This window comes from Macrobrachium rosenbergii, chromosome 6 (assembly GCF_040412425.1).
Source record: "Macrobrachium rosenbergii isolate ZJJX-2024 chromosome 6, ASM4041242v1, whole genome shotgun sequence".
Taxonomy (NCBI): domain Eukaryota; kingdom Metazoa; phylum Arthropoda; class Malacostraca; order Decapoda; family Palaemonidae; genus Macrobrachium; species Macrobrachium rosenbergii.
In genome coordinates this window covers 29,309,374-29,333,694 of record NC_089746.1, presented here as the reverse complement: position 1 = coordinate 29,333,694, position 24,321 = coordinate 29,309,374, and the positions used below count along the sequence as shown (strand labels likewise).

At 37.4% G+C, this 24,321-nt stretch overlaps 1 protein-coding gene across 1 annotated transcript in view; it reads right to left on the bottom strand.

Moving 5' to 3' along the window:
* tkv (thickveins) overlaps positions 1-24,321 on the bottom strand; it is a 59,312-nt gene that overhangs the window by 33,097 nt on the left and 1,894 nt on the right. Inside the window, exons 2-5 of the mRNA XM_067105396.1 lie at positions 7,258-7,445; positions 6,090-6,301; positions 5,181-5,328; positions 4,738-4,930 (exon numbers count right to left, since the gene is read on the bottom strand). Of these exons, the coding sequence (XP_066961497.1) occupies positions 4,738-4,930; positions 5,181-5,328; positions 6,090-6,301; positions 7,258-7,445 (741 nt within the window). The remainder of the gene's footprint in view (positions 1-4,737; positions 4,931-5,180; positions 5,329-6,089; positions 6,302-7,257; positions 7,446-24,321) is intronic.

Genomic DNA, 24,321 nt, shown 5'->3' with positions numbered 1-24,321 from the left:
ATAATCACATTTTTTGGTACAGAATCATAAATTTATGAAATAAGAAATAGGATTTTATGATGCATATTCCTCAGTAATATTAAGGCCATTTAATTTCTTTTATCAGGTTACAGTTGGCTCAAAGAAAACCCATCTGGGATTGGGTAACTAGTGTAAGATCACTGGTTAGAATTTTAAGACACTTCTGTAATGCAACTGGATGCTCACTAGCAACACAGTGGTTAATGATGCCCTGAAATTTAGAAAAAACTATCTATAAACCGAAAATACTTATAAAAAAATTTTATTTATTAGGCATTATGGTTTAAGAGTACCAACATCACTAATGTCACCCATATCACCTTGATGAATTAATTTATTCATTTTAATGTTTGAACAAGCAAACTAATTCTCCTTTAGAAATTAAGTTTAATATTTTGTATGAATTAATAGAACTTATGAAAACCAATGATATCAAAATATATGAGGATTATAAAAAAAAATCTGGCTATTACTGACCTATAAAAAGTTAAACAGCAACTACCTACAAACAAAACCATTAGAATAAATTTAATAACTCCCTACACTGATGAAGATGACAAGAAACTAGAATGAAGCACGAAAGATTTGACAACCTGCTGTATATCTGGTCATAAATACACAGAAAACAGCATAAATCATGCAACATATGCTTGGTTCTGTTCCAATGTGTAGCAATAGAAAGGCAGACCCACGAGGACAATGATACTGAGAGAAATGAAACCAAGAAAGGGTCAAGAGGCATAATTATCTGACCAAATAGCACCAGCCAAAAATCATAGCCAGATGCCATGCCCATTTAGCATTTTATCACTGAGAAGTGTCAAAGCTGAAGGCAACTGGCCATATGCATGAGCAAGAAAGCTCAGAGGGTCTAATACAAAATGACATTTTTATAATAAAATAAAGTTTTTTATATACTTACCAAATAACTACATAGCTATTGTTTCTACTTTACGTGCCAGCTCAAAATTTAAAATTCGCGGTAATGCTCGTTTGTTTAAGGTGTAGTTATACTGCACTGCCCACAGATAAAGAGCTCAGTTTGTTTATGCTCTATGTCCATGAGAGAGGAGGAGGAAGGGCTTTGATCATGTAATTATTTGGTAACGTCATTTTTATATAAGTAACTTACCAAATAATTACATAGCTTAATTCCATATTAACAGGAGGTGGGATACATGGACAAAACTACTCAAAAACACTCAGGGATGGAGAGGAATTTGAAATAAATTTAGCTAGCATTGTGAAATGCTTGTTGTAACATTACCTGGTTAGGGAGCTACGGCAGGTGGGTACTGCCTCTGGTCGGGGCTCCTCTCAACCTATAGTGGCGTGGCGGTAGAGCCAAAAGTTGCCTCTACTTTAGTGGGTGCTTTGCAACATAGGAGTTAATCGCAGGTTGCTAAAGTTGACAATCCAAAAAATATACATTGAAATGTGTGCCCCCTCACCCTGGGAGCAGTACAAAATATGACCAGAATTTTAAAACCTACACCACAAACTGTTAAAAATCAAACCAACTGATGGTACTCACGACACAGTACCAATCAGGCTTCCCAAGAAAACACCAATCCTCATTCAAGGAGAGTGGACATAGGAAAAATAAGAAATTCCTCCTATCCCTCTTCACCCAACACCATGCCAGCTGCAAAAAAACAGGCCTAGAGTACAGCAATTTTTGTAAGTTGTTTTGACATCATGCAGGTAGCACATTGCAAAAACTGATTTGCACCTCCAATACGTGGATTGCAGGGGAAAAGACAGTGACAGATTGCGCTTGAAGGCCAAGGAAGTCACTACTGCTCTAATTTCATGTGCTTTGACCTTGTATAAAGGAAAAACATCCTCATGGATCTCGAAGTATAATTCAGAAATCACAATTCTTAAAAAAAATATTAAGGCATTCTTGGATAACGGCCGCCTGGGGTTTTTAACTGAACACCACAGATTCAGAGAAGAGCCTCTAACTAATTTTGGTTCTTCTTAAATACTTGCGAAGAGAACGAACTGGACAGACGAGTCTTTCTTCATCTGCTTGACCTAGAATGTTAGCCAGACTCTTGACTGTAAAGGAGCATGGCCAGGGACTAGAGGGGTCTTCGTTCTTCGCCATAAAACCTAAGGTCAAGGAGCAGATAGCGTCACTTTGTGAGAAGCCTACTCTTTTATTTATGGCATGTAACTTGCCAGCCGTCACTAAGGCCATAAGAAAAATCGTCTTTCTTGTCAGATCTTTAAGAGGGGAGGATTCTAGAGGCTCAAAGGGAGGGCCTGAAAGCCATTTGAGGACAATATCCAAATTCATGCAAAAGCCGGGCTTCTATCTTGCTTAGTAGTATTCAGGGACTTTATTTAATCACTTAAGTCCTGGTTTAATGCAAGGTCTATTCCTCTGTGCTTGAAGACAGAATTCAACATAGGTCTGTATCCCTTGATGGTTGACGTGCTAGACCTTTCGAGGATCTGAGGAACAGCAAAAAATCTGCGATCTGAGCTATAGTTGTTTGAGTAGAGGATATATTTCTGTCTCGACACCAGGGCCGTGTAGTTCAATGTAAGAGCGTCGTCCTCTGCGGGTTCCTCCTCTTCGGAAGAAATCACAGACATCGGAGGATCCAAAGGCACTCGAGTGGTTGTAGATGGGTTCTGCGGAAGGCGGACAAACAACATTGGCGCCTACTAACACTGGACGCTCGGTCCCTGGATATCCGCTCACTGATCCAGCGGACAGATCTGAAGTCTGCAACTCGGACACTATGCTTCCAAAGTGAGGGCGCTCGGAAGCTGGGAGTCCATAAGGTGGACACTCAGACACTTGATGTACAAGCGCAAAATGATCCGATAAAACACTATCTCTCTCGTAATGCACGGACACTGGACGTCCACTTGTTGGACGTGCGGACAACGGACGCTCCAACGAATGCCACTCGGACACTGACTTCTCACAATCGGGCATTACACTCTCGGACTCTTAGACGTTCAGATACCCGATAACCATGTGCTGGACTAATGGACACTTCTTTTAAATACTTTGTGGCGCTCAATGTCCATTCAAAGGGATCAAGAAGCTTGAGAAGACTCCCAAAAACTACAGGAGGGCTGAGGACCACGAGCCCTATCCAATGCTCGCTTACGAGACTGGGGAATGTCCTTGTCCATCGGGGTGCCAGACCTTTTCAACTGTCTTTAAACACTGGCAAATCGCCGACTGCGCTTATGAGTGCCAGAGTTCGAGTTACTAAAAGATAAAGCATGTACATCCATTGGGATGCCTTTCCAATGGCAATCCTCCGAGGCCTGGGATGGGTGGACAACAGGCTCGGACGAGGCGATGATTACTCTTTGGCAAACCCACCGACCTCCCTTGGGCTTGCCAGTTTGCTTCCTCCCAGGTGAGCAAGGGGAGTTTAGCAGGGACCTCGGTCTGGGAGCATTGGTGGGACGAGTAGCCACCCCCTCCACTGACACTGCACTTACACCGTTGAATTTGTCCATGAGGACACGCACTGAATTCCCAATTTGGGAAACTGTGTTCACTAATAAACCTAATTTCTTGTCCACATGCGCTTCTAGGCTGGCAATGGCGTTGGGATCAGAGGAATGAGAGCCAGCGATTCAAGTTGCATGGAAAGTCGGAGGACTTGAGATAGGGGAAAAAGCGGTTCCAGGTGTTAGAGGAATAAGTAAAGGAGTCACATCAACCCCTGGAAACAAAGCCTGACTAGCAGAAACCTTCACTTCAGCCTTAGCAGTCGCTTTCCTAATTCTGTCATGCCGTAATTCTTCCAAGTATGCATATAGAGTCTTCCACTTCTCCTTATCCCAGTCTTTACACTTGTCACAGCAAAGTTCGGGAGAGCAAACTTGTTCCCTGCACAAACTACAAGCAGTATGACTGTCATATTTGCCTGAAGTCAACCTATTCTTACAGCCCTTACTACAATACCTTATACTAGAAAGGCCAGAATCTGACATGATTAATAGGTCAAAATCGGGAAGTCACAAAAGAGAAGTCTGAATTAGCTAGGCTAATTAACAGGACTGCGGTACCAAAAAGAACAAAGTACTTCACCAAATGAAGGATAATGGCAACCTTCCGGTGAAAAAGAACGAATTTAGAGCTGCTTCTGACCAAGTTCAGTCATCAACCTGCAGAAATGAACTGAACTCTTTAGCTGTGTTGTACCTATCCTTCCCCAAAAGTAGGCGGGGCAGTATAACTACACCTTAAACAAACGAGCGCTACCGCGAATTTTAAATTTTGAGCTGCCGCGTAAAGTAGAAACAACAGCTTTGTAATTATTTGTAATTATTTGGTAACAATTTTGCACTTTCACATTATTTGGTAAGTTACGTATATAAAACAATTTTGCACTTTCACAGGCATAGAGACAAGCAATGTACTTCATTTCATTCTACTGTATAACCTGTTTAGTATGTGCTTTAGGAGAGATTACTTTTCGAGTAATGCAAGCGAAAAAACCTATGCTGGCACTGAAAACACTATGGTCAACAGACACCAAACACTGAGATTTACATCACAACAAGCTTCCAACAAATTTATTCTGAAATTTCATAACAAGCAGAACAAAACCTTTTAAAACAGCCTTTCAGTGTTCAGTCCACTCAAGGATAAATATGATAATTTCTCTTAACCACAATAAAAAAAACCTAACCATAAGGTATTTACTTGTTTTAAAAACAATACAAACTCACCTAAAATATTTGAGTGCCTCAGGAGAACTGTTTGATAAATTTCAGTTTCTCTAAACCATGAGGCCTCATCAGTTGTAAAAAAGACCTTCACAGCAACCTTTTCACCTCGCCACTGACCAAGCCATACTTCTCCATATCTCCCCTTGCCAACACTATGAAGCAGCTGGATTTGCTTGGCAATAGTTCGTTGAACCTGATGTAAGAGGAAAAATCATGGTTACTGTACCAACAAATAAAATTTGGTAATTTTCTCCCTAAATAAAATTTTAATAAGTAATTGGCTACCCCTATATGAGTACAATAGTTTTCATTGCTCTGAACTGGTTACATGAAAAAAACCAAGTGAAAATACAATAAAACTCACTGAAAAATTACAAGACTGATTCAAATTAGAAGGAAATTTTGGGAAAAAAATTAAAACTTAAATACCAATCCAAACATACCAAATGGGGAAGTCCAGAGCCTGATCCTGAAGACTGCTCAATTAACTCAGATAGCGTATGGTCATTGGGACCCATGAACATGCTTGGACATCGAGGAGCTACTTGGTCTTTGAAGTACTGAAGCCTCCTACCTTCACGTTGTCTGTACCTAAAGAATTCATAATATACATATAAAAGCATGAATTTCAAAGAACTTGTTCAGGTACAAATATATACTGGAAACCTACAATCCATGATAGCCTGCTGACCACCAGGTACAATAGACCAACATAGGGTATCTCAATTTTTGTGGGGAAAAAAAAAAAAAAAAATGTTAAGGATAAGAGATCAAACAATTTTATCATGATGATTTCACACTCCCTCTCTAACATACATACTGCTCTGCAGTGGCAACCACTCCCAGCTGGCCTCACTCACAATTTGCTGAAAATTGTAACACTTGCTCTTGGTAGTCTTGTCTGCTGACTTAGGAAGTCTTTTTATTATATCTTTATGAAGCCTTCTATTACATCTATGTGCCGAACAGCTGTTACTTGTAATCCACTTTTAAAGTAAGTAAACTTTTACATTGTAATCCACTAACAAAGTGGATTTGAGAAACTTTTTCATACAACAAGTTACCAAGCAAATTCATCCAAAAAAATAATTAGAAAACAAACCATTTGATGAAATGTCTACTACAATAAAGTTTGCCTACTCTACGCAGGAAATTTTATATGGCATACAGGAGGCACTGAATAATCTTTGTATTTTAGAATCAGTCCTGAATACAAAAATCACAATCTAAAATTAACATTTAACCAGAACACAGCACCTTAGTCATGTCATAGTTTATCATGCAACATTAATAAACTACAAACTGCCTTATATAATAAAACTTCCTGCTGAGCATTACATGCAATTACTTACCTGTACCAAAATGACATTATCACAGCCAACACAAGAACAAAGGCTAACGGCAAGGTGACCAAAAGCAAGCTCTCCGGAATCTTCACAGGGCTCGATGGTGTTACCGGAGGGTTTACATCCAACACTGGTCTCAAAGCTGCATTACACATGTCGTACTCATTGCAACATGAAATATTTTTCGGTCGTTCATGTTGAGTCAAGTAAGCTCTGCACTGAAAAGTACCCAATTGAACATATTTTCTAAATAAAAGTACATTTCCACTTTTATTTTTATAAGTCAAAATTCAATTAACAAGACAATAGAGACAGCATAAGAAAAAAATTATTGCAATTAAATTTCTCTGAAATATTATTCACTCTTCTGTCCTGCAATAATAAATCCAACCTCCTCTACACAAAAAAAAAAAAAAAAATCCCCAAGGAACTTTTTCCACACTGTTATATCTACTTCTGCAATTATGACAACCATTTTATGTCAAAATACCTTTCATCTTTTACAAACAATTTTTTTAGCCTTATCAATCAAGTCTGAAACTTTGCCCTTATATCAGGGTAATGTCACTTGTTTCCTGCTGGAACAAATACTACTATTTTTTCTTAGTTCCTTTACATTATCATGTGGTTTAAGCAGAACACCCAGTAACAATTTTGTATGTCCATGCCTGCACAAAGCTGTTGCTCTTAAACAACACTGAATATCAACAACTTACAATTTAATAATGAATTAAGTGTGGACAGTCCACAGGGAAAACATGAAAAGTATTAAATATAACAAAGTGGTTGGGAGTCAAGGGGAAACCTATGTACGTACTGAAAGGCGCAATAGTGCTACAATTCTTCAAGAATCTATTTAATTTGAGTAACATATACACTTCCACAATGCAAAGTTCTGATGTACTTTTCACAACCATTGGCTAAAAATTTATGTGGGCCTAGTTCTTAGTTTTCAGTTACCCCCTCTTCTATTGTCTTAGCTCAACTTCCATTAAGCCTAAGTTAAGCCCTGCATATGCCCTCAATGTTAGCTTTGATAAAATAAAATTACCAAATATTCTACTTTAAAAGGTATTTTATACTTTCTTTAAAAATCAACTCTTCATTTGCAAATAATTCAAAAGTAACTGGCCCATATTCTGTACTAACCGAGAAAGTGGTTTGATTAACTTACTTGCATTAAACCAAGTTCATGTGCTCCGAGGCATCCAAAAGTGCGTTCTTCCTTCCACACCCTGAGCTCATGGTCATAGACGAGACCAACAGCGCTAAAGCAGAAAGCATCTGGCTTTGCCTCACAGGTCCCATTGAAAAGTTCATGGCTGGGACAGTAGTTTTCACAATAACAAGTCAGGCCCAATACTGAAATGAGAATACAGATGGAAAAACAAATTAGTACAGTACAATTTAAGTTCAAAGGAAACTATATAATCACAAATACAAAATATACAAAACACTGCCTGACCATATATCAGGGACAGGGAAAAAATTTGGTACATATATCGTTTCAGTTAAAAAAATTTGATAAAAACAGCAATTTCCTCATCAAAAACCCAGCCAACTTCAATGAATTTGGTCCCACACTTGTCCAGAATTTAAATTTTTTACTGTTCTTGGTTGCTAAAGGTGGCAAAAACCTGGCAACCCATAACTATGAAAAGTAAAAACAAACTGAAGAATCAACAACCATCCCACTATGGAACTGTGCCATACTCTTTCTGAACCATTAATCTATCTTACGATTTGTCAAGAATTATCAAGAACTGCCTACCATTTCCAAAGAGTCCTCAATGATTTCCTCCCGATATCTTTCTTACTTTAGTCACGGGCCAATACTAACTTCATCTGTTAAGAATTCAGGGAAACTTGGAAAATTGCCTAAATATTTAATGATGATGATGGTGAGTGTATGCAAAAAATATGTTAGTAAAATAACTGACAGCTTCCAGATGAGAATAACTGGATAATAATGAAGAGACATAAGTAAGAGCATGCTCCTGTTTTCGCATACATAAAACCTGTGTAAAAATGATCGGCTTACCAAGATCCTTTCTCATCACCACTAACAAATTAAAAACAAAAATAGTTTTAAAACGACAACTCCACCGACACAAATGGTCACAGTCTGAATACATTTCCTGCAGTAGAAGAGCAAAAGGGCGCTACACCATCTGAGAAGCGCTAGTCATATTTTTCGAGTCGTCTATGTGAACCAAGATTCTTTAACTCTGTATATGAACAATCTATACAGGAGTACGCATCATTCTGATCCACTTGTAAACAAAGGCGGCTCCCTATGCCGACTCTGATGATCTCCTATGCTCTCAAAATCCTAACCGTTCTGAACCAAATTCAAGAAAGTAGAAAATGGGCATAATCCTGTCAAATGGGCCAAAAATTGAAACCTAAACAAATTTCTTGTCTGAATCCACACACTATACATTATTTTAATATCTGTTTCCCCAGTGCACTTTTGGTTCCCATATGCTTAAGTTTGCATAATTAAAAATGCATATTCTATCAACATCCTGCTAGTATCTCATTCAGTACTATCGTCTTCCATACTGTATTTTACCTGTCACTGTCAAACTATCATCACTTCCATTGCTTGTAGACATGCACACATTTGTCTACAGTGTAACATTCACAAAATACCAACAAGCCTTTTTACACAATATTCTTCTACGTCCATAATTGTATAAGGCTGCCATTTACTACTTCTTTACTCAAATTACGTTACACAATATTCTTCTACGTCCATAATTGTATAAGGCTGCCATTTACTACTTCTTTACTCAAATTACGTAAAGGTAGCAACAAGAAATCGTATTTTCAAACAAAGCCATCCAGTAAAGTCCTCGCTAAATACTACAGCACACCAGATAAAATCCACATTTCTTTGCGAAAGGCAAAAACTCATTAGGATTAACATTTAACCTGACCCTGATTCTTCTATACAGTTTACTTCCACCCATTCTCAAGTTTCCATTTGTGTATGTGGGCATTAAAAAAAAAAAAAAAAAAAAAAAAAAAAAAAGGCGTTTCTACAGCATGGATGAACGCCAATGAAACACCTGGGGAGCAAGCACGCTCAAATGGCTAGAACCATGACACAATACAGCAGATTCAACTTTTTTTTTAAGACAATTTCTAGAACAAACAACAATTGCGCAAGTGTCCTAACTATAAACTGTTAACAGTCTTGAGCAAGAAAACTGCATATACGGCCAAGACACCATCTAAACCTTAAAACATTTATATTTTCCTGTACTGTGAAAATGTGGGTGGGGTTTTACATATCAAACGATAAAATTAAATGTCTCCAGACCAAGAATATACCAATGGGAGATATCTAGCACGTGATTTCCTTTAATGCTTTCTTTAAGATAAGGATAGAAATTATATTCGTTTTCAGTCATTGCCATAAATCCACCTACTATACCCGTTAAAATTTTTTATTATGATATGAATATATATAAGTACAGCTTTCAACTTATTCATACATCCCCATATTAACACCACAATTTCTTCGTCATATAGGTCATCAGAATTACTAAGCTTAACTTCTTCCCCAAATGTTTCTTAATAAGCTTAATTATTGGATTTTAGAATGGTTGACGAGTTATGCACTCTCCCATCATGCGGGCGTTGGGTATGTTGTTCCCCGATATCGGGAAGTTGAATCACATTTGGCAACATTTGCTTTTCCTTCAAAATTGATTTCTCCCGGTAAGACTGACTTCCATAGATAGAAAATGGCCATTAGGATTCCACTACCAAGAGCCATATATTCTACCTCTACTACGCACACATCATTACGTCTGAAGTTTCCATAAATTATCATTATTATGAGGCACATTGGCATCATAGGGGCACGGCACGGCGTCAGCCTGGCGAGCCAGTGTTTGAGACCATGCCCTTCATTGGCGACAGGTAGATTCTACTGACGACGCAACCAGTGATTCTTATTCCAAGTCGGTTTGCTGTGAATTCCAATTAAAAAACCGTGCGTCAATATCTTATTATTTCCGGATGAATACAAGCAACTTTTAACGATCAGCGATAAAAATACCAACCGCCTGCCTTCTACAAGAGTCGTCATACGTTTGGCAGACTTCCTAAGGACAGGCCTCAAATGACGACAGATCTACTCTCTACCCACCTCGTTCTATTCCACTGCGTACTGACTTCGTATATGCCTACAATCTCCCCTTCCTCGTTCTACAACAGCAAAAAAAGAAAGCAGCAATAGGAAACAAATTACACACTAAATGTTATTCTTCTCACTTTTTTTTAAATTTTGACATAAACCACCACCATTTTATGCGTAGATCATTCTTATTTGACCGCAATAAACGAACACATGACTGACTTGGCGCCGTTCTCGACTGCCAGAGGATTAGGCAGAGAATGGCAAAGGTAATTACCTACATTAACGGTCAATTGGGAGCGCTTCTGTTCAATCTCTACATTTACACAAAAATAGGAAAATGAATGGTCCATAAGGCATCCTTTGACTCTCCATTTCCGCTCGATATCCACTAATACCACAAGTTAGCTGAACTACCATACATACACAAGCATATGCAATGCATAAAGTGAATTGCAAACAGCCTATCAGCTCTCACGCAAAAATTCGAAGATTCGTGTAACTAACTAAAACAATCAGAAAACTGCTATTACAAAATTTACGTTCATAATGGTAACAAAATTTACAATGCATGTCAATCGAACTGCATTAAAATCTAGCAACAATGATCTTCCTACTCGATTGAGAAGTCTATATCCAAATACAATATACAAACATACACAAAGAATAAACCTAAAAGCGAACAACTGTAAATCCATGGAGGTACTTGAGGCATGTGTCATCAATTGTATGAAACACCCTTCTATGTCTTCCAAGGCATTGGGTAACGATTTCTTAAGAGGTGAAAAGGACCTTGCAGGGAGGAGGAGAAGGACCTCAAAGAGGGGGGGAGGGGGGAATGGTCCTTCGTTCGCCTGCCCCTCAACCAACGCCTTTCCCCTAACCCCTACTACCCACAAACTTCAAAACGGCCACCACAGCCAATCTCCATCGCTCTAACAAATCTCGACCCCAGAGAAAGAGGCAGAGGTCTCCATTAGCAAGTCCATATGTTCTGAAGGGGGAAAGGCCGTCCCATGGGACTCGAATTCCCCCTAACCCCCTGTGATCCTTTTAGGATAAGTCCTGGCCCCACGCCTCAAGGGACCTACCCAGCCTCATACCCATCCCCTCAACCAACCTACCTACCTACCTACCTACTCGTCAGAAACAGAACTATAACAAGGTTCCTCTTTCTCAAGTGCTACCTCTTCTAGCAGGGTTATGTGGCCCTTCTACTGTTACTGTGGGCCAGATCGTTACTTAAACAGTTTCTTACAAACACCATCTACTTCTTCCCAAGTGACAAAGCCGTACCTTCAAAATTTACACATTTCTCCAACAAATGGAAACTGCTAATGATCCAAACAGTTAAAAAATGTTCATTTAACCCTACTAGAAATGTCACCTACAATATTAAGCTACGTAAATCGTTCAATATTCCCTTGCAGTATTTAAAAGCCACCATAAATAAATCTTTGCCATAAATCTTCATTTCTAATAAGTGTAAATGTCGTGTTGTTGATGCAATATATCTCATACACTTACAATGACAAAAATAAACCAAAAGACTGCTACTGTCATTGCTAATTTTATCATTAACTCTTTAGGTGTAGCCTTTTATTATTATAACTTTATCGCGTGTATCTAAATTTTGTTCACTGTACTGTTTCTACCTTGTCTATCTGAGCTATATAATAAAGGATATCATCATGAAAATGTTATTAGTGAACTACTGATAATTTTATGTTTGATAGCTTCATAGTTGTATAATTTGACGTCCTAGAATTAAGATAACTTTCCGAACAATATGTTCATAATATTACAGAATTACATACTTAAATCTCAACAAAACAACTCGTAATCTTCAAAGGTTCTGGTATATTATGCAGGAATATTAACACAAAAAAGTATCCTAAAAGCTTCTTTACCTAGAATTTTCTTTTACATGATTTAATTATCCGTGAAACCAGCACAATAAAGACTCCCTATAATAAACGAAATATTTTATTATAAATAAAAATAATTCTTCTAGGTCCCCCACCCAAGACGGGCCGGCAACAGAAATTAGGAAAGCACTGAAAACATTTAACACTTTCGCTTTGTTTTAATGCATCAACCATGATTCAGCAAATGAAATTGGGGAAAATTAATTATTCGTTTATTAACAATGGCTACAAGGGGAAAATCCGAAAAGCGTAAAACGTAAGAGTTTAGACTAATAACTTGAATCGACCTGATAACGAACATTCCTACACTTAGAACAATATACTCTTTTCAAAGTCTATCTCGTCATAACAGAAGACTTATTTTTTTTCTTTAACTGATGTTCAGCAGCTTCAAGTACTAACAAAGGGGCTGTGGTTTTAGGTTATACCAAACGCACACCACATTGCCTTGTTTATGGCGCGACAAGTTTGATAATCAGGGAGAAAGAGACACGAATTTCCGAAAATTTCGAGAACAAATAATTCATAGAATTACTGCCAGGGCCGGAGGTCATAATATACATGTGAAAGCAATGAAGCCAAATGGGATAGCAGATTCAAATCAGGACACTTAACTGAATAATTCCGTTGAAATAAGTATCTTAAACACTTGCTGGGGCGTCAGAAAGGAAATTACAATGCATATATAGAAAAACTTCTCAGTACTCACTGAGTCCATACATTATTGAAGCAATGTATTTTTCAAAACATAAGTCCGGTATAACCGTAGTACAGGATTATTAGCAATGAGATATATAAAATGTTCGGAGTGATGAGCATTCACTGTGATGGGAGTAAGTGGGAGGGGGGGGGGAGTTATGAGGAGAAGACCAGGAGGCTGCCCAGAGCAAGTCACAACTGGTGCACTGTTATGCCCAACAAGTGGGGCCGTTTACGACACCAAATCTCCTATTACATCACTTCCTGCTATGACTGGGGCCCTCTAAAACCCTCCCAGTTACTTTCGTTTCAACTGTACTCTCCAGGAGCCATGCTTTTTACACACACGTGAGACACTGAAAAAATTATTGGCGTGCCTTTTCTCGCCTTCAAAGAAAGCCCTTCAAACATTAATATTAAGAGAACTATCTAATTCCTTACAAAATCACTGTACAACAATACACAAGCATAATGCTCAAAACTGTGCTATAACAACTAGAACAAAGCCATTTCCATGTATTTTTTAACTAACAACACGTCTACACAGCATGTAAGGCGAGAAACACGTTTCCTATCCTACGGAGGGAGCTAATGTTGCAAACACTTCAAACGAATGGCAGTTACTTCAGACGACGATGGTCTTACCGAAAAAGTTAGCCGGAAAATCCTTAAGATCTGTTTGGCAACGACGTAACGTGAAACATCAGAAAATTATAACAAGTGCAAGCTGGCTCTCCAGATAACAAGTGTTCCTTACACAAGAGCGCTTGTAAAACTTTATTTACTAAGACTAGCATTGACGAACACGTTTAATACAAATCTGCGCATAAACAACGTATAATAAAGAGGTTTTTGGGTCCCCGTGGCACTCAATTACCGTTTATGCGAAACGGCCACCTATTCAAGAAGCGTGATCACTTAAACCAATTCAGCAAGAAAACGGTAAATTACTGTATGGTAGGTATTGAGGCGATTTTCTGGGGTAACTGGGTCCACACTTTCTGTAAAAGTACTGTATGCAACTTCAAGTGTGTCGATCTTAAGTCTCGAAACGCGTCCTATCCCTTAAACTCACACCTGTTAGCGTGGCAAGTTTCCTTATTTTAACATTGTCATTAGGCAACGCTAGTAGCTATTCTTGAGAGAGAGAGAGAGAGAGAGAGAGAGAGAGAGAGAGAGAGAGAGAGAGAGACTCTTATGATGGTACGCATTTTGAAGAGGCAATGTACACTTATGAAAGCACAAAGCAAAGAACGCAATCTCACCCAAAAGCAAGCAAGAAAGATAGGCAACTGAATATTCAGCACGGACAAGTGCCTCATCTACGATTTTTTTTTGTGCCTCAGTACTAAAAGCGACGAAATGCCTTAGCCAAAGGCGATTCATTGCATCACTGACAGTATTTTTGAGTTATGACATACACATACAAATAACGATTTTACATGACCAATACTGCAGGTAATGCCCTGATACGTTTTATACCGTATATTATACCACATGAGTTTTCCGTAAATGAACCCATATGCACAAATTTTTAGAGGAGAAACCTCAATGAATGGACATGTTGAAGCGCACACACGTGTATATTTGTACAAAAATTGTGCATCTAGCTATAGACTACGTTTACACAGACAGGCTACCTAAGGTAAAAAGAAGGTAGAACAAAACTTGAACGGTGGATTGTAAGCTTCTAAACTCTATTGTCCAAACTTCTTTTGAAATACTGTCCATGAAACTTGGTATAATTCATACCACATTCGCGTTGTAAAGTCCATATGTTGTGATCTACATACCAGCATGATGAGCTAAAGCTATTTAGCAAGTGTCTAGATTACTGCCAGAAATTCTTGAAGATTTAAGAAAATATATTTATATATACTGACATTTCCTCTTAAATATCAAACTCACGATAAAAATTACATTACTTAAAACAGCTATGCAAAAATTCAGGCGTAGAATGCACGAAAAAACTAGAGCTGATCTTTATGAGTGCTTCCAAAGTTTATACTTCTTACTTCCACGAGAGAGCTGACCTATGAAATACTTGGTCAACTTCGCTAAGATGTCCCAAATCTTCATCGAATTGCGCGTATTTTTTTTTTTATATATCTCAATAACTATCGATGTTGATATAAATATGTTGCCACTTTCTTTACCTACATACATGAGGATGATTATACGGTTCAAATGGTGCTGTTAATTATGATGGAATATTCAATAAACCTTCTCCATATTCCCATTCCTAAATCTTGCTAGCACTCAGCTGGATTCTCCGATCGGCCAATGAAGAACTAGAGAAATTTACTTCTGGTGATAGAAATTCATTTCTCGTTATAATGTGGTTCGGATTCCACAACAAGCTGTAGGTCCCGTTGCTAAGTAACCAATTGGTTCTTAGCCACGTAAAATAAATCTAATCCTTCGGGCCAGCCCTAGGAGAGCTGTTAATCAGCTCAGTGGTCTGGTTAAACTAAGGTATACTTATACTTAACTTCTCCAATTTCCTATTCCTAAGATTATAGAAGCACGTCGTATATGGGAAAGCCAACCAACCTATTCAAGAGAAAGCACAAAGACAGGTCAAACAGGCTCCTGCAGGCTGTAACAGAACCTATTAAAATCTAGCCAGGAGCAATGAATTCATCCTCAGTCTCTGCTGATAAAGCAGGAAGGGAGGTTTTCAGGGAAAATGGATATTCAGGACAATAACAGTATAAACAAACATCTGTTGCCTTACATTAGTGACCATTAGGGTAACACCTGATGAGATCGCGAGATACAAGACTTATTTCCATTCCGTTATTAACAGAGGCAAAGGTCGACAAGTAGGAACAAGGTTATTCCTAACAAGATATATCTGCTTTCAAAATCTGGAGGGAGAATAGCACTTTCATACTATTAAAAAGAGAGATGAGAGAGAGAGAGAGAGAGAGAGAGAGAGAGAGAGAGAGAGAGAGAGAGAGAGAGAGAGAGAGGTTTGCTTGGGACGGTATAAAAATATCTCTTTCAGGTCCTCCTAACTTTAATAATATGTATATACCTTCTGACAGTACTGATCATTCGTCTTACTTTTTCTTCTCAATTATCATCTCTTCTAATAAACATGTATCTTAAATCTCCCCTTAAGTCTTTGGAAGCATACCGAACTTTCAGGAAACTCATAACAATAAAAAAGCCAATCGATTCCTATCATCCCCGCATAGGACTGTTTTACAATAATATAAATACACTCAGAGCAGCAACACATCCTGGAGGTAATATATGATGTGGAAGATGTTCAATAATCTCTACGAAGTTTCAAGAACTCAGCCCAAATTTCTTCAAGTTCATATTGTCAAGATTTATTGTATCATTTGGCGTCACTGACACGAAGTGTTTTATCTCCATTTCTCAACATTATTCAGTCTTACAAGGATAATCGAGTTATAATGTTTATAATGTCCAAATGAAGCCTTTTCAAAGACAAAATACTACCGTAGAAAAGTGAAGCTTGATACATGATGCATGTACACATTTCAAAGGTACCCCTCTCGTGTGTTTGTGTTCACCATATGTGTTTCGTCAGCATTTCACAAAAGCTTTCAGTGACTTGATAGCCGACCCTACTTAGTACTTTGAACAAGGACAACAGCTCGTAAGGCAAAGTGAAACCATTCATACGTCCACAGGCATTAAGAAATGGTCAATGGGACAAAATACCATAAAATTCAGAGTACTTACAAGTCCATGCGTGTTTATTAACTACCGGCTGACTTTAAAAAAATGTTTATTACATATGACAAGCGAAAATGGGCCTTCGAGGACCACTCCCTAATTCCACTAGTTTAGGCCCAGGACCATGTTCGGCCGGATGAACACTATCACGTGACTCCGTTACATCCCTAAAACCTCGTGTAACGACGAGTGGCATCCTTAGATGGTTACAGACCTTAAGCACCATGGGTGAACATGGACGGGGAAGGGGGATGGTTTGAAACCGTAACAAACGACATATCCCTGATGTACGATGAAGACTGCTAATGAGCCCCATCATAAAAACCAGGATGAGCATGTCTGAGTACTCACGGAGTGTACTCAAGAAAAACCACACGAAGCACTCGTTCACCATAAAGAGAAATACATGGTTTCACAACGGTGGGGTAAGGATTACTACGATGAGATCCATCCGTTTTCCACTTTTAGATGCATTCTAACATAGTAAGGTACTTCATAATTACATTTATTAATCCTCTCTCTCTCTCGCAGCTGTGAACCACTACAGTCTACTAACAACAAGGAAATTGAGTCAATGAAACAGAAAAGCACCATGCCGAGGAAACAACTGCCGTTTTTCCTTGCAGAATCTGAACCTTATCCACCACAACAGTTTATGTCGTTTTTCCTTGCTAGAACATGGCAGACAAACAAGGAACACTAAAAATGTGTACTGCCAATGAGATACGTATCAAATGCATGAAAGAAGGGCCTATCAACGCGTCCTCTAAAGTGTTCACCCAATTGCATTACAATCTTAAAATTACAAGCAACACTCACCAACAGACTTTCATGCGCATTATGATTCGGATTTTTTCAAGTCTTACTGCAGGCAAACTATGAATAAAAACAACAGACACTTACAAATAAACGTGAAGGGTTGAGAATAAACATTTTATTTCTAATCGTGGCCATACGAAAATAAACAAACCAGATACAAACGAGTCAGAAGTAATTAACAAGATGCAAAAATCACCTCATTCATCAGCTAGGCAGAGTGGAAAACTAGTAACGGCTGCGACACCATTTCAAGACTAAACTATCCTAGCATTCAAAACATTTCATCTGAGACTTCAAAAATGCCAGAGGCGTAATCAACAATGATCCATATTATTGACTTGGGTCCTTCACCGGTATAATGTACATACAGGTTAAGAATTGCAATATCTGGCGAAAGGTTTTTGTTTAGATAAATAAACGAGTTTAGTTACCTGACATTACTATTCTAAAGCAGCCTATGTTTCTGTCAACAAGAACGTGAGGATAAATCACCCATAATTGACAGGCATATACAATAACGACAGTCGGAGTTATAGAGCAAGGTGCAGTAGGCAGCAGACTTTTATAGGAACAGAAAAACTAGATTACTATTTGTTGGAGTAATTCCTACATACACAAACATTATAACTACATAGCTCATTCAGAAAACTGTTATCCGGTTAACTAATATGTGTTTCCGAACCTATTGTAAATATTCTATACACAATACAAAGTCAAAAATTATGTACTCAACCTGCAAGTTTTTCGAATCGTTACTGAATCGTGTGTGGCTATCCGTAAGACCTCGATACAGGATCGGATTCAAACTATAACTCCAGTTTACCAAACAAAATAGCTTAATTAATATACTCTGCAATGCCTCTTGAGAAAAATTTTATTTTACTAGTTACTTTATTTAAAAGGAATAGAAAGTCGGTGTCTGAAGCAGCCGCACCATTCCAGTCCACAATGGTCAAGTATCCTGTGCGTCGTTCATGGATTTGCAGCGGTTCAATTATTACTGCCCTACATTCCCGCCTTCAAAAAGCCTATAGAATTGATATTACTAGAAAAAAAGGAAACATCACCAGTGTTTATTTTGGAGGGGGTCCTCTAAGAACATTTAACTGACGGGTCCCTCTACTAAAAGCTTCTAAACGTATGTTTAATTTGGTCTTGCATACCTAATTTTCGCATCATGACTTCAGAGGCCACACTGATTTATCTCATGTCATTTCAAATCAAAGAACAACACAGCATCATGACAAAAGTGGATGACACCCAATTTTTTTTTTTTGCCTGAGGTTCAGTAATGACACGTTTTAAGCCGCAACCTCTTAATTATCAGTCTAAAGAGAAGTATTTAGATCCTGATAATTACGATGATCTATCTACGACGCGTCAACGCTTTTCTCTATTTCTCTAAACTATTAAGAAGCCAAAGCTAATTAATACATAACTAGCACAAATAATTCAATGACTACCTCTGAAAAAAGATACGTACACACATTACCGCCATTAGTATTATCTAAAATATCAGTACTGTTATGATAAACACAACTCTTCGTTCTACGCCTGAACTAGACTACATCAAGAGTACAATTACTGGCACTCAAAACTATACAGGTACCGACTCTCAGATCCAAATTCTATAGAGATTTTAATTCTTTCGTTAAAAAATAACCCACCCAAGCATACTGATAATTATCTTATACATGAAAATGAGACTTTAAAACTAAAAATACGTTTTTTATGAACATTAAAAATATTCGATGTAAAAAAGCACACTTGCTCTGTACAGTACTTTTCCTCAAATTGACATTTGTTACAAATATAAACAATCCAGTTCACTGTACAAAAATGTTCCAATAAATTTACTGCCCATCATGTGTCTCCCCCCCCACCAAAAAAAAATCCACAAATATGTGAAATTCAGAGTTCAGTAATTTGACGAGGAAAGAGAATTATTTAAAATTTCAAATGCAAAAGTAATACCTAATTTAGCTTATTCTCCCTCAAAATGTCTGAATTAAAGCGTGTTAAAAACATACGCAAACATACCCAGAGCAAGAATCCGGGATGTAATCGTACGTCTGGATTTCAAATCAATGTAAAGTATTATTTTGTAAAAGCCTTAGAAAAACTATAGACTTCACATACTGGTAATACAATACAAATTTAAATTGTTTCATCGTGTTAGGTACAATTCTATTATATCAAAGTTCCGGGAGACTTCAAACATTCACGGCCTGCTCAATCAAAATCACTTTCAAGTCGGGCCAATCTTCATGTCAAAATATCTACAGTTAGCTTAGTACATAAGCTCAAATTTTGTCTGGTAATTTCGGGGAACAAAATTACCCAGCCAAAGTCCAAACGTGTACAAATGATCACTGTAACAATCAATTAGAAGGCAAGGCAGTTCGGCGATAACCCAACAGCCAATCGGGAGAGACAGCATCTTCAAGATACCCTAAAATGCCAGTCTGACACCTGACTCCTTATAACACCTTTCTCCTACACGAACCACTCCAAATGCCAACAACTCAATGGGTTCTTACGTGTCGTCCTCGAAACATTCCTTCGGTAATATCCTCGTGAAATTCGATAAGAATGTGGCCTTCCCTAGGTCGAGGACGAGGAGAGCCATCGTCCAACTTGGATGCCTCAAGAAATATATCTGGCAATCCTATTCATTCATCTATTCATTTTAGAATATTACAAATATGTACAGTATATCTTTTTCGTATCCAGACCATTACAACGGTTAAAAGAGGTGGTGCTTAAGCGTATTTTAAGTATTACCTTCAAGAATCACATCTCAAGAAAATACATTATTGTTTGCTTGAACGTGAAAGCAAGGCTTCTGGACAACAGCAAAACTTATTTAATATTCATTCAAGTCACCGGGTATTTAACGTTGTAATACATTTTCATAATTTTAATCTTTTCACGTGGACCCTAACAATCTCGTAGCCAAGGGACTGAAGATGCTCACAGCAAGCGAAACAATTTCAACAATTAAGTGCTACTGAATACTGATCGCGTCATTCTACGACAGTAATATCCAAAACATGCATCACATAGGACTATATGGGAAATTTACGCCCTCACTAATACAGGAGTGGTTTCATAAGTCGCTTTTGAAGTAAATAACTGAACAATTCTTTTACGACCATAATTTTCGTTTCCTCTGAGGGAAACGAAGAAGGGGACAGACGTTCCTTTAAACTAATCATCTATTGCTATATCAAATTTTATCCTATTGTATAATCCTTAAAAATTACAAGATAAAACGGTTCCAGGTTTGCTGCTACATTTATCATTATTATGAACTGCAGTTTTTTTTTTTTTTATCTTACACGCCGTACACGGTATAGCCTTTTGGACAGTTTTTATATAATATAAAAGCATGGGAACCTTCACTGAACTAACATATAAGCAAAACTCGCTGTATATAAAGACAAAAAGCCCACAACTACACTACTATAATACGTCATTTCCTATGACTCTACAATTACGACTAAAGGGGATTGATTACACTAGTTCTTCGGCATCCGGCACGAGTCGGTGGAAAAACCATCTTTTATCACATCAGGAAAACAAAAGAATGATCCCACTGGCCCTTCGAGAAAACCATGCTTACTATTTCGGCTGGTCATTTAATACGTGGAAATAGCAGCCAAATGCATAACTTGCATAATTTGGAACAATTTTAGTACAAAGCAAACAGTGTGGGTAGATGTATGTTTTTAAAGAACTAAAAACATAAAAAAGTCACCTATAGTCTAACGCTGATGCAAAACACAGAGCAATGGCATTTTTTACGAACGGGACATCCACTTTTCAAGCGAGGGAAAATGGGCAAATGTAGCAGACCCAGAAGGATGCGAGGTTAAACCCCAAGTGCGGAAACTTGACAAAGCCTTGAAAATTTACTTCCGAAAAGGTAAATGAAATCTTTCCATCTTTCAAGTAAAGTCGACTCTACTATCGAGCTTTGTGTCTGTTACAACGCGACTTCCCAGTTTTCATAGAAATAACCATTCATTACAGTATCCTCCAACAGCTCTACAAGATAAAACGCTCTAGTCCTAAGTTACACATTCTTTACATGTTCTAAGCTAAGTTATTAAATAAAAAATAAACCTGTCTCACCAAAACTAAATATTTACTCGGGGTGTGTCTATAAAAGTTCTGACCAACTTTTTTTTTTTATTTACGAATTTGTGCATACACTGGAAAAACCGACATTACAGTTCTCTGCCTTAAAATTTTACTTATTATTTTGTCATCTTTACTTTACGCATATCTATTTTTCGGTGTCTTCTTTTTCACCCAGTTAAAAATAAGTTCTCTTGATTAAGAACCCAGAGGTTTAGTTTCTCCTCTTATTCATCATCCACTATATTCATTTGCAATAGTTACTGAAATTATTAGCAGTATAATAACCAAAATACAAAGGTAATAAGATTTTTGAACAATGGGAGATCAATCCCTTCGGTTTACAATGCCTGGCTGCCAGAAGGCCTCAATTTTCAGGCCAAGCGAATCAGCAGGCTCTGATATTTGTACATAAAGGTTTTCTCTTACTGCAGTTAAGGGAGTATTTTTGTGAATGGCACACGACTTAATGGGTAATCAATTTCTCCAGGAAAGCAACAAAATATAGCCACACCAAAATACTGCAATCATGGCACATCCTCCTTTTACTAGTGAACTACAGCCATCTACTACCCAAACTTAGGATGAAAGTGAAGACCTTCCTTCCGGTTAAGAACCCACATCCAATGCGAAGGATGGTTATGCAGGATATATCCCTGTATCCTACTCTTTAATTTACAGCATTCAGTCTGGTTTGGTTGGGAAAAGGGTACAAATGGGAGAAGTCCTCCCTCACCCAAGCCAAGTAAGGCCCAACACCTTGGGTTAGGATACGATATATCTAGGTAATCACCTTTGCCACTTTTTTTTTTTTGGGGGGGGGTCCCCAATTGCTACCAAGAGCCATATTGGGCTCTAGACTGCTATCCTGTAATTTTTACATTTTAAGCAATTGTGTTGGTGTAATTTACTAACTTAGTTCTTTACCACAACCCACAACCGAAGCATCCCACTGAGTAACCAAAACACCCTTTTAGCTGTTGGATACAGGAGATAGGCAAAGCATAAAAACAAGTAGTGTTATCCAAACTTTAAAAAAATTGTCTAAAAAATATATGGTTCATGAAATTGGAATGAAACAAATGTAAGAATTATCCAGTTCTGTATCAATCTATAACTACTAAACTACCATTCTATCTTTATTAGACAAACTAAATCCTTTCCAGTTTCCATTAATTATCCTACAGTAGTTTACATGGTCTACAGTTGCACTTCTTGATAACCATACCACTGGCAAAAAAAATTTAGTCAGGTATATTTCAAAACTTGATAAAGGTGGTCTGAAATATCCTTTAGGAAGGCATTGCAGGATGCATTGCTAAGAAGCAAGACTAAAGTTAGGCTGCTGAAAGTGTTTAGCATTGCCCACAAGGTATGCCAACAAGGCAAACCAAATCGAATACATACCATGTTACAGAGAAATTCCATTAGCTACTACATAGCTATTAAATGGCGACTGAAAATATTCATGTATTATCATGACCATTTTGAACTAATCTTGCTTTGTTCCCAATGAGTATTTGCTTGTACACAGTCATGTAGCCCAGATATGATTGCTTTATCAGGTATATAATGGGCCACCAGACTACTATTAATAGCAGTTACAGGCCTATTTGGTAATGTACAGTACCCAACTTCATGAGTAGTTGAAGTTTGACAGGCACATGCCATTTCAAATAAAAATTCCACTACTACCAATTAAAACATGGTTAGAATATGAAATGAGCTATGAACGACACTGCATCAAAGCATATGGCACTAAAATACAGTACAGTACTAAGAAATAATTGAAAATCAAGAAATTAGAAGATTTATTCAAGTTTGCATTGAAAACTATTACACATTAAAATTAATGAACTGCTCTATGATTAAAAAAACTACGTGAAACTGAGATACTTATGAACAAACACTGCAACTCTAAGCTGCTACTCGAAAAACTACATTTTAGTTATTTCAGATTACAGTTAAAAAAAATCACTTTAATAACGTTTCTCGTCTGTCACTTTGTTCATTAGAAATATGAAAGAGCCATTCAAAACATCATAAAGAATATAACGTTTCTTCATAAAATTTATTTGGATACTTACTTACCCTTAAAGACAGTTTATCTCTCCTCACCTATCAGCAAGGATATATAGCCTAAGCTATCTTTAACAGTAAGGTTCTTCCCAAATAAATGATCTCCTGATGTAGTGCTACAAATAAATGATCTCCTGATGTAGTGTTATAAGCTATCTCTAACAGTAAGTAAGATTCTTCCCAAATAAATAATCTCCTGATGTAGTGTTATGAAGCATAAACAAGTGCTATACATTTTGCATAGCTACCTGTATGTTTACTATCTTCAAATTTAAATTTCTAAAATACTGAAGAATGAAATATTACAAAGTACCTATATATTATTAATTAGCAAGACCTGATTTTGTCTACACTACAACTGTGCTCAAATAACTTGACATGTAAAGTTAAATTCCCATCAAACCATCAATCTAATGAATAATTAAATTGTTATTAAAGAATTAAATAAAATATGAGTACTGACTGAATTTCAGAAAACATAACCCCTGAATGTCACCTATGCAGACACAGCCATAAATAATTTGCTTATTTACTTTTATATTTTTATAAATACGATTGGTGATTACACCCAAATTGAATACTCAATTTGCATCTTTATACTGTAATTACAGTAATACTGACCAAAGGAAACATGCTTCCTGAACACTCACAAGATCTTGTAACAGCATAATGTAATTAAGGTACAAGTGGCAATCAAAAGTACATT